This window comes from Scylla paramamosain, chromosome 13 (genome assembly GCF_035594125.1).
Source record: "Scylla paramamosain isolate STU-SP2022 chromosome 13, ASM3559412v1, whole genome shotgun sequence".
In the NCBI taxonomy this organism is placed as follows: Eukaryota; Metazoa; Arthropoda; class Malacostraca; order Decapoda; family Portunidae; genus Scylla; species Scylla paramamosain.
In genome coordinates, this window is record NC_087163.1 from 18,414,946 (window position 1) to 18,433,309 (window position 18,364).

General features: G+C 37.8%; 1 protein-coding gene across 2 annotated transcripts in view; it reads left to right on the forward strand.

Moving 5' to 3' along the window:
• The window catches only part of LOC135106449 (uncharacterized), a 44,709-nt gene extending 38,929 nt beyond the window's left edge, over window positions 1-5,780 (forward strand). For both annotated transcript variants that reach the window (XM_064015458.1, XM_064015459.1), the window contains one exon: window positions 4,814-5,780. In XM_064015458.1, coding sequence (XP_063871528.1) covers window positions 4,814-5,046 — 233 coding nt within the window. In that variant the 3' untranslated portion in view covers window positions 5,047-5,780. The remainder of the gene's footprint in view (window positions 1-4,813) is intronic.
• The last annotated feature ends 12,584 nt before the right edge of the window (window positions 5,781-18,364 follow it).

Below are 18,364 nucleotides of genomic sequence, written 5' to 3' on the forward strand. Positions count from 1 at the left end.
TACCCATACTACTGCCCATGATGCCTTCAGGTACAGTACACATGTGCTGGATTCCTCAGTGACAATGTGAACAAACCGATTCCCAGTCTATTTTCCAAAATTTTGATAAATAAGTTTTAATATTTAATTTATTCATTGTATATAATGGTACAGTCAATGGTTAGTACTAAAACTCTTTCCAACAATATTCTTACCATTTTCAATATTATAATAATAGCTGTTCTCATTTGACCCTTTAAAAATGCCGTGAAGGCAACCGATTCAGACTGACAGAGCGGTTTCCCAGCTGGGCCGGCAATTCAGCAAATCCCGGTTGCATTTCGTTCCCGGCTGCATATTCCCGGCTAAAACCAGCGCGAATTGCGTCGTGTAAACCCGCCTTTAGGAAGAGGCTTTATAACTAAAAGGTGTTACTAAAACTGAGACCAGAGTTAACAATCGTTCCTTGACTTATCAGAATGATTCTATAGGTATAGGCACTCTCATTTCCTGGCCAAAGGATCGATCCTTAGTCTTCTCTGGATATCTGGGATAAAATACAAGATCCTTCGATAGATAACCCTGCTCTACCATCTTACTTGGGCGTCTTTATCTCGTTTCCCTTCCGGCTGATTTATCGCAGCAGTGGTAGACGATCACTATACTTACTGGGCGTCTTTATCTCGTTTCCCTTCCGGCTGATTTATCGCAGCAGTGGTAGACGATCATTATACTTTACCTAACATCTTGCCTTATCCAATCAAATGCTGCGAGTCTACCAAGCATTTCTGAGCGTCCTTTGACAGACTTCTAAATCAACAAAAATGAAGCAATTAACGCAAGTTATTCACCGACTTCGTAACTTCTGATGTTTCTATAATTTCTGAATGAGGCAGAACAAAGGTTGTGTTCTTCAGTGCCTGAAGAAACTAATTCCCTTCATCTATCCACTCGACACAATTAACCTTTCGGACAACCATCCGCTTCTGCAATGACAGTTCTCCATCCCCTACATTGAACATACTTGCACTACCCTTTACTTAAAACCTCTTTGGTAATGCTTTCATTAATTATTTTCGTTTTAAATATCTAAACTAGTACAATGTTCAATAGCGCTGAGTAGAATGATTAATATATATATAGAAATTACAGGTCTGTAAAAGAGCTTAGGCTCAACAGACCTAGGTTTAGATATTGCGGTATATTGTTTTTTAAACGTAATCAGTACTTATTAATTATTATACACAAGCCAATAAAGATATCATTATCATTATCATTATCATTATCATTATCAAATGGAAATTTAATACTTTATTTTTTTGGTAAAACAACTTCCATGAAATCATAATATGCTCTATGTCATCTCTGTCAGTTCTCAAATGTGTTAACTCTTTACAGGAACTTTATCCTTTCATATAACGAGTAGGGATTCAAAATATATAAGAGCTCCATTCACACAATCTTATGAAGCAGGATGGAGCCAAAAGGTTTTCGTCTCGTGTTCTACTTTCATTTCACTGATTGCCCTAATTTCTTATACTCTTTCACAAAGTTGTATATCTTGCTATCCTACAGCACCATTTCAATGTTTAATACCTTTCTTAATTTGCTACATAAATACTTGCCTTAAATGGCTTCACTGCACTAGACTTTCTACTTTCAGTCCCATATTATCCATCTCTCCAAAGTAAAAGTTAGCCAGTACGTTTTCTCTTCCATCTTTTTCAATGGTAAACTTTGTTTAATTTATTTCCCCCTTCCTATGGTATGATGAAGATTACCGAGATACAGGAACAAATTAGCCAGCATTTTGGGATCCTTTTATGATTACACAATGTGGATGGGGATGGGGGTGCTTGGGTGGCTTAAGGATCACTGGTTTAGTACATTAGGAAACAGTGCAACGACAATGTTTCCTTTTGCTTTAGTAATTGATTTAATATGACCTCTGTGATATTCGTCTAACATAACACTGGATAATGGAAAATCCTCACCATCCAAGTTAGCAGCCGGATCATCTACGTTTGCCTCCGCGATTTAATTCATAGCCACTGTCTCCAAGATAAAATTTCAGCCTTAATGTATGTAATCGACGTGAAACAAGCAAGACAAAATCAAGAGAAATGTATTGTTAAGGTAAACCTCACAATGTAATTTTCATTTTTATCAAGCTCATAATATTACTCTAAATATTTATTTTTCTATAGTGTGTGTGTGTGTGTGTGTGTGTGTGTGTGTGTCTGTGTGTGGAGAGAGAGAGAGAGAGAGAGAGAGAGAGAGAGAGAGAGTCTAACTTAGAGATAAATTACATGACTATGTAAGAACACACACAAACACAAACGCACAAAAACATACACGAGTTAGGTACGATTGTTCTAACGACCATTGGTCTAATACCAATTAGTCCAATGCGATTTGGTCTAAAACCTCCTCGCCCAAAAAATACGATTGGTCAAAAGAGAAGATTGGTTTAATACCACTTGGTCCAATGCGAATTGGTCCACTATGGATTTTAGGGACCGTGAGGCTTTGTTTTTCGCAAATATCTCTCAAACGAATCAGTTGATCGGAATGGTACTTCAACACAGTGTACAAGACACCTTCCGCTAAATTTTGATTATTATTATTATTATTATTATACTAATATGAGAGAGAGAGAGAGAGAGAGAGAGAGAGAGAGAGAGAGAGAGAGAGAGAGAGAGAGAGAGAAAGAGAATGCGTCCAGTGGTGTCACACACTTTCATTTCACTGCTTCATGAACGTCCCGGAATAATTCGCTTTAAAGGCAAGGGTTTAAAAATTTTCGAACCGCTTCAAATTCCTTCGCTCACCAAAACACAAAGTGTTATTAGAAGTTTACTTTTATAACAGAGTTAATCTATTCGTCTAAGCCCTCCTTCATCATAGATTCGACTGTGTGTGGAACTGTCATTTCCGAAAGAGGAAAGGAAAAGCTTGCAGTAAATGGCTATTTGTTAACACTGCGCATAAAGAGAGTTAAAAAAAACAAAAACAAGCGGCAAAGAAACATTTTACTGGAGACGCGAAAATAGACCATGTAAAGAAACTGCAGTAACTCATTATGAAGATAACAGTCGTATCGTAACACGAGAAAGTGAACATACTTGTGGATCTGGTGAAGCCAGTCGAGTTGATGTAGTGAAATGTCGTAATACAATAAAACAAAAAGCTACTGAAACCGGAGACAAGCCTTTCCATATAATTCAAGACGTGTGTAGTTCACTGGATTCCTCTATTGGAAATAAAGAGGCTCTCAAGAAAGTAATAAGCAGAATGCGTAAAGAGGGACCAGTAGAGCCAAATAATTTGGATGATCTGTCTATTCCAAATGAGTACCGAAACACACTATCTGGTGAGCAATTTTTATTAAAAGAATTCAGTATTGGTGATGATAAGATGCTTTTATTTAGCAACTGTTTTAATTTGAAGAAACTTGGAAATGATCCACTTTGGATAATTGATGGAACATTCAAGACCGTCCCTACAGTTTTCAAGCAACTGTACATAATTCACGCTCCCACTGGACCACATGAGAGGAGTCGCTTGTTGCCATTGGTGAATGTGCTAATGTCACGGAAAAAAAAAAAAAAAAAAACAGAATGCTATATCCAATTATTTTGTGATCTTCTTGATTATGCTGCAGAAAATTAAATCTACTTTTCTCCTGAGATGATAATCACCGACTTCGAAATTGGTGTTATAAATGCAATTAAATCCAATTCTTGGAAACAGCTAAAAGGTGTTGCTTCTTTCATTTGGGACAAAGTATCTATAGAAAAATAACTTCGTCTGGATTGAAAACCTTATATGCCAATGATGAAGATACGCCAGATGGCAGCACCAGCCTTCCTACCTGCCAGTGAAATCGAGGATGCATGGCTAGAACTCAAGGACACAATTCCAGATGAAGGCATTTCTGTTATCAATTATTTCGACGAAAATTAAGTTAGGGGAAAAATTCTGAGAATATTACGAGGTCAAGAAATACGATCTCCTCCCCCTTTTTTTCACCGTCATTATGTTCATTACACGACAGGATAGAACTTGGTATACCAAGAACTCGAAATAAAGTAGAAGCATGACATCGGCGATCAGAGGTATTACAAGGTTCTGTACATATCGGAATTTTCAAACTTATTAACGAAATGCAAAAGGAACAAAAGAATGTGGAAGAACAGATTGAATGCATCGTTCGAGGAGAGTCTAGCATTAAGCTAAAGAGAAAACACATTAAACATGAACAAAGAATCTTAACTGTGTTTAACGAGAAAGACAATAATGATGTTTTAGAGTGTCTCCGAGCACTGGCTCATAATTTAAAGTTTTAGTCCGAAGTGGAAAATATTGTACATCGTGTTTAATTTTTCAAAATACTTTTAGGAATTTTTAATATATTTTAATAAGATTATTTTTCAAAATACTTTTAGGAATTTTTGATATATTTTAATGAGATTAAGTCATACTACTATGTTTGTACTTTAATGTAAGAAGATTGAAGATTTTTTTCATAGTCTTTTTAGGTATCTTTATTTTTTATTTATTTATTTATTTATTTATTATTATTATTATTTTTTTTTTTTAATGAAATAAAGGTATACCAGTCCTATATATCCTATATACCAGTTCTAGTCTAGATGTCTTTAGACCAATTGGTCTATTAGACCAGTTGGCATTAGACCAGTCGTCATTAGATCAATAGACACTGGACCAATCATCTGAGACTGCACACACACACACACACACACACACACACACACACACACACACACACACACACACACATGCACACACATAATTCTTACTCCCTTTGCAGACACCCTTTACTGGACCGGTGGGACAGACGCCTTTCGTCACGGTTACTGGGTTTACCTAATGACGGCCCAGCCCGTCATGCCCTTACACTGGGCTGGAGGGAATGAATCCAATCCACGCAGCGTTGACAGTCAGCCGGAACCCGACAGCCATCACTGTGCCGGCCTGACCTCCCAGGGGCTCACTGCGCGCCCATGCACCCAGCGTCATCCCTACATATGCCACGTCATGTGAAGTGGTCTCAGTGCATGTAGTCTGAGTGTTGTGTAATTCGAATAGAAACTCTATAATAAAAACAAAAGAAAAAATAAATACATAAATAAACCAAATCAGGTTGCCATGTACGTTATTTGATATTTCATGTGCATTTCAAATAATATAATGTATGATACGTAGACTCTATCACATCTGAGTAGTATTTCAGACATGTATAAAGCAGACTCTAGTGTAATGTTGTGGTTATAGTAGTTATAGCGGTGCCACAGGAGTCGAAGCGAAAACCTTAGCAGTACATGGTTATTGCATTATTTACCGATAGGTCCAAGAACGTCATTTAGTTGTACATACGTACATATTAAGGGAATGTTAACTTTTTTTTTATTTGTATTATTTTAGCCTCTTTTTTTATATTTAAAGTTAGGATTAATTAATACTGTAGGCATTAATATTATTGATTTACCATATAAATGTATTTAAGGACAAAATAATTCAATACAAGAGGACAAATTCCCAAGCCCCTTTTCATTTTTTTTTTTTTTCGCGATTTTTGTGTAGACGCTGCCTGCGACAGAGTTCAGTGCTAACTATAGCTCCTAAATCTTTCTCGTGCCCTGTAGCTACCAGAGCAAAGTTTGACAGGAATAATGGACATTTTCTAACGTTTTGCAATGAAAAGAGTTAGAAAATAAAACTTGCTTGTCAAAGACAAAAATTGTGTTACATAGTGAATTATTAAACAGGTATTCTCCTATTATTTATTATTCCTCTTCAACATATAGCTGTCACAAACTTACACTATTCCTTCTTTCTTCTTGATACTCTGATGCAAAGAAATAAAATATGTTTTCCTTTATTTTCCAGTGAAAATATCTTTTGAGTGTTTATAACTGTAATATATATCATATACGTAGATTGGAAATGGTTCATATATTACAACTTGCCATATATTTTGATATCCAACTAGCAAGATTATGACGTATAATACTGCATGTAGAACATGCAATAAAATACACAAAAACCATATTCTTAAAGCACAGAACATTTGAAAAAAAAAAAAAAAAAGCCTGCATACACACCCTGGCGTTTGCTTAAGATCACTGATCCAATATGGACGAACTTTACAACGGGTAGAACCAGCGTGCCTTGGTCCCGCTGCCCAAAGGCACACTCAGTTGTGACCCATTTTATTCCCCCATACAACCACACATGGGATAACATGCGGCTTTCCAGACCACCGATACTGTTAAACCAGAAGTGTGTCACTTTACTATAAAAGAGTCTCCAATCGATTGAGATAGGAAGAAAGATTTTAAAGTACTTGACGTCTGTGGTGTTATCTCAGTGTTTGGATAAGGCGATAGTTGCGCGAGTTGCGAGGCAGAAACCTTCGTTCACATGCAGATAAGTCGAAACATGCAAAATAAGGCAAAACGATGGGTCTGACAAAGGAATATATTAAAATAAGAAAGCTGCGTCGTCAGAAGTTCCGTACTGAGAAATATTTTCGAGACTGAAATTGCAATATTTATATGCGTTGTACACCAATAGATGCTTCTGGCCAAATCATCGTTGTACCCTACAAGGGCCAGGCGGAGTGGTGTGGTAGAGATGTGCGGTAACAAAATTGGAACCCCTCAGCAGGAGCGCTCGGGGAATCAAACTGATGAGTTGTAAAGAAAAGAAACTAAATCAGGAATAGCTTTCAGAAATTCGATAGCTTTGTTTAATGAAACATGCAATAAGTTACATTTCCAGGGTGAGACTACATAAGTAAAATGGAATATTGCTAATGGATTATTCTTGATACATGACATAACCCAATATTCAATATACTCTATCGTATTCTCCCACCAGAACTGCATGCCGACCTTATTGTTGATGATGTTTCCTCCATCTCAGTGATGACGACTCTCTTATCAGACAGAGACAAGCTTTCTGTATTGAACTCTCTTCTTGTAGCCTTAGCTCTCCCTTTTTTTTTTTCTTTCTAAAGGCCAAAACGTGCATGCTAATGGTAGTAAAATTATGAATATGACCCATGTCCTTGGCATAAATCTCAAACTTTACAGACTTTTTTGTCACTGCCTGAAACAGATTTTGAACAAAAACGATTCTGTCACATGTTATCTAGATTCTTTTTGAACAAAATGGTAATGAAACTACAACACAAATTAAAGAATAAGGAGAGTGCGCATGTATACCTGAAGAAGGAGGTCCTTCACTATATCTCTGCGACGCACAATCAGTCAGAGTCAGCGTGTCATACAACGAACGTCGCCAGTCTTCTTGATTGCCGCTGACACCTGCCAAAAATGTTATGATGAGTTCGTAAGATTTTTTTTTTTTATTTATAGTCTGAAAAGGTCTTATGTGTATCATATGCATCAACTGTCGGTTTGAATATGGCTCTGAATTTGAGAGAGAGAGAGAGAGAGAGAGAGAGAGAGAGAGAGAGAGAGAGAGAGAGAGAGAGAGAGAGAGAGAGAGAGAGAGAGAGAGAGAGAGAGAGAGAGAGAGAGACTTGTGTAAATGATAGTTTTAATACAACTATCACTACATTACAGTTTGTTTTGGTCAATTATAGTGTCCTTTGATGTGTATGAAACAATGATGAAAAAATAACCAAAGCAACATGTGATTTCAGAGGGTAATTAATGAAGCAATTATTTTTTTGGAAAACCGCACTTTTAATATCATAATTATACTATCTAATCTTGATAAATTCCGACGTGTTTTGAATTAACATGATAACCGTTTCGAGGCATCTTTTTTTCTTAATTATTTCCGAAATATTTGGCCTGACCCGCGACGACCTGGTCTGCCACTTGTAGCCCTCATCTTAAATCGGTTATGTAATAATCTGCAACTGCCACGCAGCTTCCTGTTACCTAATAATCTAATTTGGAAAATATTTTAAAACTTAACGAAACCTGAACTAACAGACACCTAAATACTAAAAACTAGATATCAGTAATTTCTAAATTTGCTGATGTGTACGGTTTTAGGGAGTGGAAATAATTCTACAGAAAAAGTAATAGTAAATTTCTGAGAAGTAGCAGTCACCAAATGGCAGCAATGAGCTCAAGTTACAAGCAATTTCAATTTTTTTAAGAGCCATTCTATGTACATATTAATGTATTTAGCGTATTAAGATAAATAAAGAAATAAACAAATGAACCATTATTTCTGAGTAGTAACAGAGGTAAAGCCTTACTGTATCCAGGAAAGCATATATTAGAGTCACTTTTCTGGTGCATATGAAATATTAGGTCTTCCACAGTTTTTTTTTTTTTTTTTCTTTTCTAATCTGGTACACAGTTCATATGAAACATATTAATGCAGACAGCATAAATCATAAGCAACATAAACATACAAATGAAAATACTAGATGACATAGAACAACTTCGTAATATAAGGAAATATTAATTTTTAATTGGAAATTGGCGACTCGACTAACTTGTTGAGAATGGTCGCTGCGCGTGAAATCAAAACAAACACCACATGTACTGCAGGACGCTAGTGAATGTGCCTAAACGGCCTAGTTGAACCTGTGACACACTCGGTTAGCTGTACTGGACGCCACTTGTCTCTCTGACAGTAGCTGTCAACCACTTCTTCACCTCAGCATCATTAAGAAATTTATGGTCATCTCTATTTGAATAAAGAGTTGCACAACACGCTGATGGCGTGGTTGCAAATTCTTGTGACATCTGAGAGAAGTTTGTTTTGGTTTCAACGACTGCGACCACTCTCGCAATGACTATATCAATTACTCGTATATCACGATATCACTGAGAATATTTGGTCATATTAAGTACATAGTACAATCGTATTTCTTATATTTTTGTGTCTAAATCAAATGGGTTATAAATCTGTAACGTGCCGTATTTAAAAATAGTGATGAGTATACCTGCCGACCTCAACACATTATGATTTTGTAGTATTATCTCTTGAAATTAACAAAGCAAAATGAGAATATTTCTATGGAGGGAAAAAAATAAAAAAATAAAAATAAAATTATTATATATATATATATATATATATATATATATATATATATATATATATATATATATATATATATATATATATATATATATATATATATATATATATATATATATATATATATATATATATATATATATATATATATATATATATATATATATATATATATACATACATATATGTTCTTTTGCTCTCTTTGATCAACCTCTTTGTTATCAATGCAGGATTTAAACTTGGCGAGCAGGCCTTCGAAAATTTGTTTGTTCCACCACTTAGGCTTAACGTTTTGATTAACGTTTTGATAACGATTTTTCACAGGCCGGCATTCTTGCACAGCTTTTTAATATTTATCAGTGAAAATTTTCCATTGAAAATTAATATCTGTGGTGGTACGTAACACCAGTCGTTTTGGTTAAGCACTGATCTGAGTTTGCAAAAATATGCTTTTCTATAGTCAGGGACTTTTTTTTTTTTTTTTTCTTTTATTTGATTCGTTAGCCAAGAAGTTTATGACAAAGGTGATTGCGCGGTGGTCGCTATTACAAATAGTAAGAGAGTGGGTAACAGGACAGAACCTTGAGGAACAACACTGTTAAAAGATTTAGGAGAACAGTGATCATCTATCACAGTGACCGTAGAACGGTCACAAAGGAAGAATAGAAGCCGTAGGAGGGAAGTTTGGAAATCAAAGCTTTAATTGTGCCAGACTCTATCAAAAGCTTTTGATATGTCTAAGGCAAAAAGCAGAAGTTTCACCAGAATCCCTAAAAGAGGATGAACAAGACTCAGTAAGGAAAGTCAGAAGATCACCAGTAGAGTGGCCTCCACGGAACCCATACTGACGATCAGATAGAAGGCTGTGAAGTGATTGATGTTTCAGAATCTTCCTGTTGAGGATATATTGCAAAGCTTTAGATAACCAGGAAATCAAAGCAATAGGACGGTAGTTTGAGGAATTAGAATGGTCACCCTTTTTAGGAACAGGCTGAATGTGGGCAAACTTCCACAAAGAAAGTTAGATGTTGACAGACGGAATTGGAAGAGTTTGACTAAGCAAGGTGGGAGCACGGACTGCAGGGATTTATTGAACAATAAAGTCAGACGTTTGACTAATTCTGATTTCGCTTGTTTTAGGATTTTATTTATTTATTTTTTTTTTTTTTATGTAGGAAGGACACTGGCCAAGGGCAACAAAAATCCAATAAAAAAAAAATACCCACTGAAATGCCAGTCCCATAAAAGGGTCAAACCTGTAGTCAATAATTGATGAATAAGTGACTTGAAACCTCCATCTTGAAGGAATTCAAGTCATAGGAAGCTAGAAATACAGAAGCAGGCAGGCAGTTCCAGACTTTACCAGAAAAAGGGATGAATGACTGAGAATACTGGTTAACTCTTGCGTTAGAGAGATGAACAGAATAGGGGTGAGAGAAAGAAGAGTCTTGTGCAGCGAGGCCGCGGGAGGAGGGGAGGCATGCAGATAGCAAGATCAGAAGAGCAGTTAGCATGAAAATAGCGGTAGAAGACAGTTAGAGATGCAACATTGCGGCAGTGAGAGAGAGGCTAAAGACAGTCAGTTAGAGGAGAGGAGTTGATGAGACAAAAAGCTGTTGATTCCACCCTGTCTAGAAGAGCAGTATGAGTGGAACCCCCAGATATGTGAGCCATACCCCATACATGGACGGATAAGGCCCTTGTACAGAGTTAGCAGGTGGGGGGATGAGAAAAAATGGCGGAGACGTCTCAGAACACCTAACTTCATAGAAGCTGTTTTAGCTAGAGATGAGATGTGAAGTTTCCAGTTCAGATTATAAGTAAAGGACAGATCGAGGATGTTCAGTGTAGAAGAGGGAGACAATTGAGTGTCATTGAAGAAGAGGGGATAGTTGTCTGGGAGGTCATTCCTTCTTGCTGGAAATTTACCTACATTCAGCCTGTTCCTAAAAGGGTGACCACTCTAATCCCTCAGACTACCATCCTGTTGCTTTAATTTCCTGCTCCTCTAAAGTTTTTTAATCTATTCTCAACAGGAAGATTCTTAAGTATCTATCACGTCACAACCTTATTTCTGATCACCAGTATGAGTTTCCTCAGAGCCACTCTACTGGTGATCTTCTGGCTTTCTTTACTGAATCTTGGGGATTTTGGTGAAACTTTTGCTGTTTCCTTAAACATATCAAAGGCTTTTGATAGAGTCTGGCACAAAGCTTTGATTTCAAAATTATCCCCCTACAACTTTTATCCTTTTCTCTGTAACCTCATCTCAAGTTACCTGTCTGACCTTTTATTGTTGCTGTGGTAGACGATCACTGTTTTTCTTCTAAGTCTATTAATGCTGGAGTTCCTCCTGTCAATCACTCTATTAATCATCAATGATCTTCTAAATTAAACTTCTTGTCCTATCTACTCTTATGCTGATGATACCACCCTGCACTTTTCCCTGTCTTTTCTTAAATGTCCAACCCTTCAGGAATTAAACAGCCCACACAGGGAAGCCACAGAGTGCCTAAATTCTGATCTTTTTAAAATTTCTGATTGGAGCAGAGCAAGCTTATTATTGTTCAATGCTTCAAAAGCTCAATTCTTCTCTCCATCAACTCAATATAACCTTCCAGATAATTATTCCCTCTTCTTCAGTGACATTGTAACTGTACCCCTCTTCTGCAATGAACATCCTCAGTCTGTCCTTTACTTATAATATAAACTATAAATTTCACACCTCATCTCTAGTTAAAACAACTTCTAGGAAGTCAGACATTTTGAGTCATCTCCACCAATTTTTCTCAGCCCCCCATCTGCTAACTTTGTACAGGGGCCTTATCCATCCATGTATGGATATGCTTCACATGTAGGGGGGGGGATTCCACTCATACTACCCTTTTTGACTGGGTGGAATCAAAAATTTTCATCTTAACAACTTCTCTCCTCTACCTGATTGTCTTCAGCCTTTCTCTCATTGCCACAATGTTGCATCTCTTGCTATCTTCTACTGTTATTTTTATGCTAACAGCTCTTCTGATCTTACTAACTGTATGCCTCCCCTCCTCCCATGACCTCACTGCACGAGACTTTCATCTTTCTCTCACCCCTATTTTGTCCACCTTTCTAATGCAGGAGTTAACCAGTATGCCTACATGCACAAGCTGAGGTTGACAGACACCCTCACTGCCCCTGGAACCCAGCACAGCCAAACACCCCAGAACACCTGCTGCTACACTGCTTTCCCACCACTCCCACCACATTGCTCTCCTCCACTGACCTGTATCACTCCATATCCACATGTCATCACTAGCAGACCTCCTGAGTAGTTCCCAAGACCCAGGCTTGGCCTTCAAGATAATCAGACACACCAGGTTCTTCCTCCAGAAGACAATTCACCAGAATTTAAGCAAATAATGTGTCTGTAGCCAGCACCTTCAGGGCACTAAATGCTGTGTCACCACAGCCCACACAACCCCTATCAGATTTCCAACAAGACAAAACTGGGCCCACAAGTTGATACTCTGTTTTTTCCTGTTGTGTTATAATGTCATGATGGTAGAAGGGACATATTTTCTCCTGGAATCACCACGTTTGTCAGTATATTTGTGCAGGAAAGTTTTGGCCTTGTACATATATGCTTTCACCAACAACATTTATTTTTTATGGGAGACCATGACCACCTCATGCAGTTATGTCTGGAGACTGTGCTGGAAAGTTTTTCTTTTGTGGTTTTCTGTCCTGGCAAGGCAATTGGCAAGTTATTGGCTGAAGCAATGACAAAAGAGTTCTATGAAATATTTACGAGAGATAATGAGGGAGAGATGAGGGAGCCACCACAAATTAATGGTCACACACAGGTGTGGAGCAATTGGGTATGGTAGGGGAGAGTACTTGTTATGAAGGAGTCTTGTTCTGGACCAAACTATCCAAGGTGTGCAACTGATCCTCCTAAAGAGAAGGCAGGAGTACTTTCTCTTCTCCGTCAGGGCTACGAGAGAGGGGTGAATGTGAAAGTTGTGTAGCTTGGCTTGGCTATCCCCATTTTTTGTTAATGTATGTATGTATGTACAATAAGAGAGAGAATTATCTTTTTCCTATGCCTGCTTTATTTTTCCTGTGATATCCACTTATCTTCGGCCATGGTCACTGCCCTGGTAAATTGTCATTAACTTCTCATTGGGCTCATATATTAGAAATTGATCTCATCTACCTCCAGCAATGTGACTAAGCTTCATGCACACTGAAAAAGATTGATAAAATTTTTATTGCTAATAGAGGAATGGTAATAGGATGCAATAATCTTGAAATTTAATTTAGAGATATGTATCTACGTGCTTTAAGTTCAGTGCCTCACATGTGCTTTCAGGTATAGTGACTGTTTTCTGCAGTTGGTTGGTTGGCACAACCTGAAACTTCTTGTAGCACAATTTGGTGGTAGGCTACATTTTGGTATTCAGCATGACCTGTATAATCAGGAGCAGATGTCTCCCCTCCTCAATGCTCAGTATGCCCACTACGTGCAATCTGCTGGACTTGAGGCTGTGGCTGTGGTAGCCAGTGCCACACCAGCCCAGGTCTTGCATGCTGCTACACTGTTTCACATGTAAAAATTAGCACAATAAACCAGTATGATAATATAATGATATGATTATATTACAAGTGGTCACTTAGATTGAGATTTGCAAAAATTTAAATGAAATACAAAATAGTTAAAGCTCAACCAGATTACTGAAAAATCCAAGAGAGAATTATCAGAATTGTATTGCAGTGGTAGGAAATAATTTGTTTTTCCACAGTACCAAGCTTAACAAGAAAGTTACCAGTAGCCCAATCTGGCTGTCATCTGATTGTTGTGTTTTTTTTTTTTTTTTTTATGTAGGAAGGACACTGGCCAAGGGCAACAAAAATCCAATAAAAAAATATGCCCACTGAAATGCCAGTCCCATAAAAGGGTCAAAGCAGTAGTCAAAAATTGATGAATAAGTGTCTTGAAACCTCCATCTTGAAGGAATTCAAGTCATAGGAAGGTGGAAATACAGAAGCAGGCAGGGAGTTCCAAAGTTTACCAGAGAAAGGGATGAATGATTGAGAATACTGGTTAACTCTTGTGTTAGAGAGGTGGACAGAATAGGGGTGAGAGAAAGAAGAAAGTCTTGTGCAGAGAGGCCGCAGGAGGAGGGAAGGCATGCAGTTAGCAAGATCAGAAGAGCAGTTAGCATGAAAATAGCGGTAGAAGACAGTTAGAGATGCAACATTGCGGCAGTGAGAGAGAGGCTGAAGACAGTTAGTTAGAGGAGAGGAGTTGATGAGACGAAAAGCTTTTGATTCTACCCTGTCTAAAAGAGCAGTATGAGTGGAACCCCTCCAGACATGTGAAGCATACTCCATACATGGACGGATAAGGCCCTTGTACAGAGTTAGCAGCTGGGGGGGGTGAGAAAAACTGGTGGAGACGTCTCAGAATGCCTAACTTTATAGAAGCTGTTTTAGCTAGAGATGAGATGTGAAGGTTCCAGTTCAGATTATAAGTAAAGGACAGACCGAGGATGTTCAGTGTAGAAGAGGGGGACAGTTGAGTGTCATTGAAGAAGAGGGGATAGTTGTCTGGAAGGTTGTGTCGAGTTGATAGATGGAGGAATTGAGTTTTTGAGGCATTGAACAATACCAAGTTTCCTCTGCCCCAATCAGAAATTTTAGAAAGATCAGAAGTCAAGCGTTCTGTGGCTTCCCTGCGTGAAATGTTTACCTCCTGAAGGGTTGGATGTCTATCAAAAGACGTGGAAAAGTATCATCAGCGTAGGAGTGGATAGGACAAGAAGTTTGGTTTAGAAAATCATTAATGAATAATAAGAAGAGAGTGGGTGACAGGACAGAACCCTGAGGAACACCACTGTTAATAGATTTAGGAGAAGAACAGTGACCGTCTACCACAGCAGCAATAGAACAGTCAGAAAGGAAACTTGACATGAAGTTACAGAGAGAAGGATAGAAACCGTAGTAGGGTAGTTTAGAAATCAAAGCTTTGTGCCAGGCTCTATCAGAAGCTTTTGATATGTCCAAGGCAACAGCAAAAGTTTCACCAAAATCACTAAAAGAGGATGACCAAGACTCAGTAAGGAAAGCCAGAAGATCACCAGTAGAGCAGCCTTGATGAAACCCATACTGGCGATCAGATAGAAGGTTGTGAAGTGATAGATGTTTAAGAATCTTCCTGTTGAGGATAGATTCAAAAACCTTAGATAGGCAGGAAATTAAAGCAATAGGATGGTAGTTTGAGGGATTAGAACAGTCACCCTTTTTAGGAACAGGTTGAATGTAGGCAAACTTCCAGCAAGAAAGAAAGGTAGATGTTGACAGACAGAGCTGAAAGAGTTTGACTAGGCAAGGTGCAAGTACAGAGGCACAGTTTCGGAGAACAATAGGAGGGACCCCATCAGGTCCATAAGCCTTCCGAGGGTTTAGGCCAGCGAGGGCATAGAAAATATCATTGCAAAGAATTTTAATAGGTAGCATGAAGTAGTCAGAGGGTGGAGGAGAGGGAGGAACAAGCCCAGAATTGTCCAAGGTAGAGTTTTTAGCAAAGGTTTGAGCAAAGAGTTCAGCTTTAGAAATAAATGTGATAGCAGTGGTGCCATCTGGTTGAAATAGAGGAGGGAGAGAAGAAGAAGCAAAGTTTTGGCAGGTGTCTACTGCCTCCTCTGTGTTACAGAGGTTGAGGCACCTGCTCTCATTGTGGCTGAAGCTCACCAGCTGGTGTAGTTATTTTAATAGAATAGCTTCATCACTTTATACTTTTTACCTAGTTTCATTATATGTTTTATAGACCATACCTCATAAGAACAAAATTCTGTTGTGCATATGGACCTTCATAATAGATTATTTCCATTCCTGGTTGTTTTGGTCACCAGCATCTTTTTTTTTTTTTTCTGAAATATAAGCAGTGATAGAGGATTTTTCATTGTTGGTAACATGTCTAGAAGTCCAGAATGGCTGCAAGATATGTCATTGCCTCTTTGTGACATCAGCTTTGGGAACACCTAGAAGTCACAAGGAGTCTTGAATAAAAAGCAGGAAGCCTGGAAAAGCTGAGAAACTTTATACTAGGCTGAGAGATCCTTGATTATGTGTGAAAAATGGGTCAGGACATTTTCTAGAGTCAGGCAACTGCATCATGATAACATCTTGGCACATACTTTATACCTAAATCAGGTTTTCTTAACCAAGTACTACTAAATTCCTCCAAGCATCACTACATGTGATTTCTGACTGTTCTAAGGTGAAGATGCTGTTGAAAATGTCCTGGTTTAAGAACAGTAGAAAAAATACACAAAATGTGCTGGAATACATATGTAGTTACCATGATGGAATATGACTTCCAGAAATGCAGTGGAAGGAATGATAAATTCAATATTTGAGTTCACAAAAACCTTAATTTGAAGAACATTATAGTTAGAGGCCCAAAATTAAACTACTTTTCTCATCCAAGAAACAAAGCGAGGATTTCTTTTTTTTTTTTTTTTCTTTTGTGCATGTGTGTGTCCAAGGGATGAGATACTCTTGTGAGAGTGAACTAGAAACTTACCAGATATAGAGAAAGTTAACTGTGATAACATACTGGCCATAATCACATGCTATATGGTATGCAGGACTTTATGTGGCCTGAAGTCAAGTCATAAGGATCAGTTTAGGTCAAACTGTCAGTTATTTCAATCTATCAATGCTCAGAACTATATTAATATCTATATAATGTAGGTAATGTAGAGAAGTGTAGTTATATCAAATAGACTATTCAAGACCTAAAGGTATGTTGCTGTGTGAAATTCACTTATATTTACTTGTATTCATCTGGATTTCATCACTACTGCATGTCATCATTTTATTTTTTTACACATTCCTCTTCACTTTATAATTATAAACCTAATGATAAAATAACAGTTATGTGATGAGAAGTTTATCCTTCCTCCATCCATCATCTTTATCACAACACTGTGTACTTCTTTTTTTCAGATAAAGCTTGGGATTTCTTCCATTGACTGAATCTGAGGATGTAGTATCCAACAAAACCAGACAAAACTCACCACTCTCCTGGAACTCTACAAGTGATAAGGAAGGAATTAGTCACTCCTTTAGTTAAATCAGAGACACCTTATTCTGGTATAACTTTGCTGAAGTAGCAGGTTTTTCCCTCTACTAATTTTCTCACTTACATTGAGAAGATAGCATCCTAGCATCCAAGGTTTAAGGGCAACTGGAAGGAACTTTTGAAAAATTGTGGTAAGAAGAAAGAAAACTTAAGCAATGTGGACTGCAAGACATTTGAAAAAAATGTGTGCAATCATCTAATCAATAATGAAAAGCATTCAAAGTTAGCCATTAAGCTGGAAGCTGCACAACCAGAAAATGTAGGGAGAAAATTTGTAGGAGGGAAGGAATCACTGTTAGTGGATAATCCTGAGATTGTTATGCCTTCCATTCAGTGGGTACACTGATTAGTAGCATTTTTTTATTCATGGTTAAGATTGAATTCACTTGTTGTACAAAATCTCTGTTTGCTGGTCATTTGGCAGCAATGGTGAATTTACAACACTGTTGTTGAGCTGTGCTCAACTGTTTTGTGAGGCCCATGAGGCAGGATTTTGTTTAGCATGTTTTTTCCTCACCATTTCAAACAAAAAAGAAATGGTCTTATTGAAATTGATCTTAAAAACTAAACATAATAAGAAACCCACTTACCATTACTCTCTCCTGCTCCTCAGCACCACAGTTGCCAATGTGGTGTGGCATTACACAGACTTCGTACTGGACCAAGACTCCAGCAAGGGTATGCGTGTGTTCACCAAGACACAGGCTTCTCTGAATTAGGGCTGGGCAGGATCCGACAATAAAAGTACTTGTGGCAGGCAGATCCGTGGGATTCAGGTCTGGATCCAATTGCTGGTGGGTCCCACACTGCACAGTGCTCATCGGGATCCATGAGGGATCCAGTTACCAGTGGGACCTGATTACTGGCAGGTCCTGTGCCCCATGTGACACTCGTTTGGATCTGTGAAGGACCTGATTACCGGGAGATGATTACTGGACTCATGAGGCAACCAAATGATTATTGGGATTTGCTTAGCTTTCAGTAGAATTTCAGGCACTGGTGGTGTGATGAATCCAGTGAAATACTATTAATGTCCCATGCCTTGTACTTTTATTTTAATTTTCTGTCACTGCATTAATTGCTTCCCCTTTTACCTAATATAAGATTAACAAATTGTTCAATAATACACAAACTTGAGCAATTACATATTTGATAAATCATAATAAACAGCTCTCAAAGTCTGTACATGATCACATT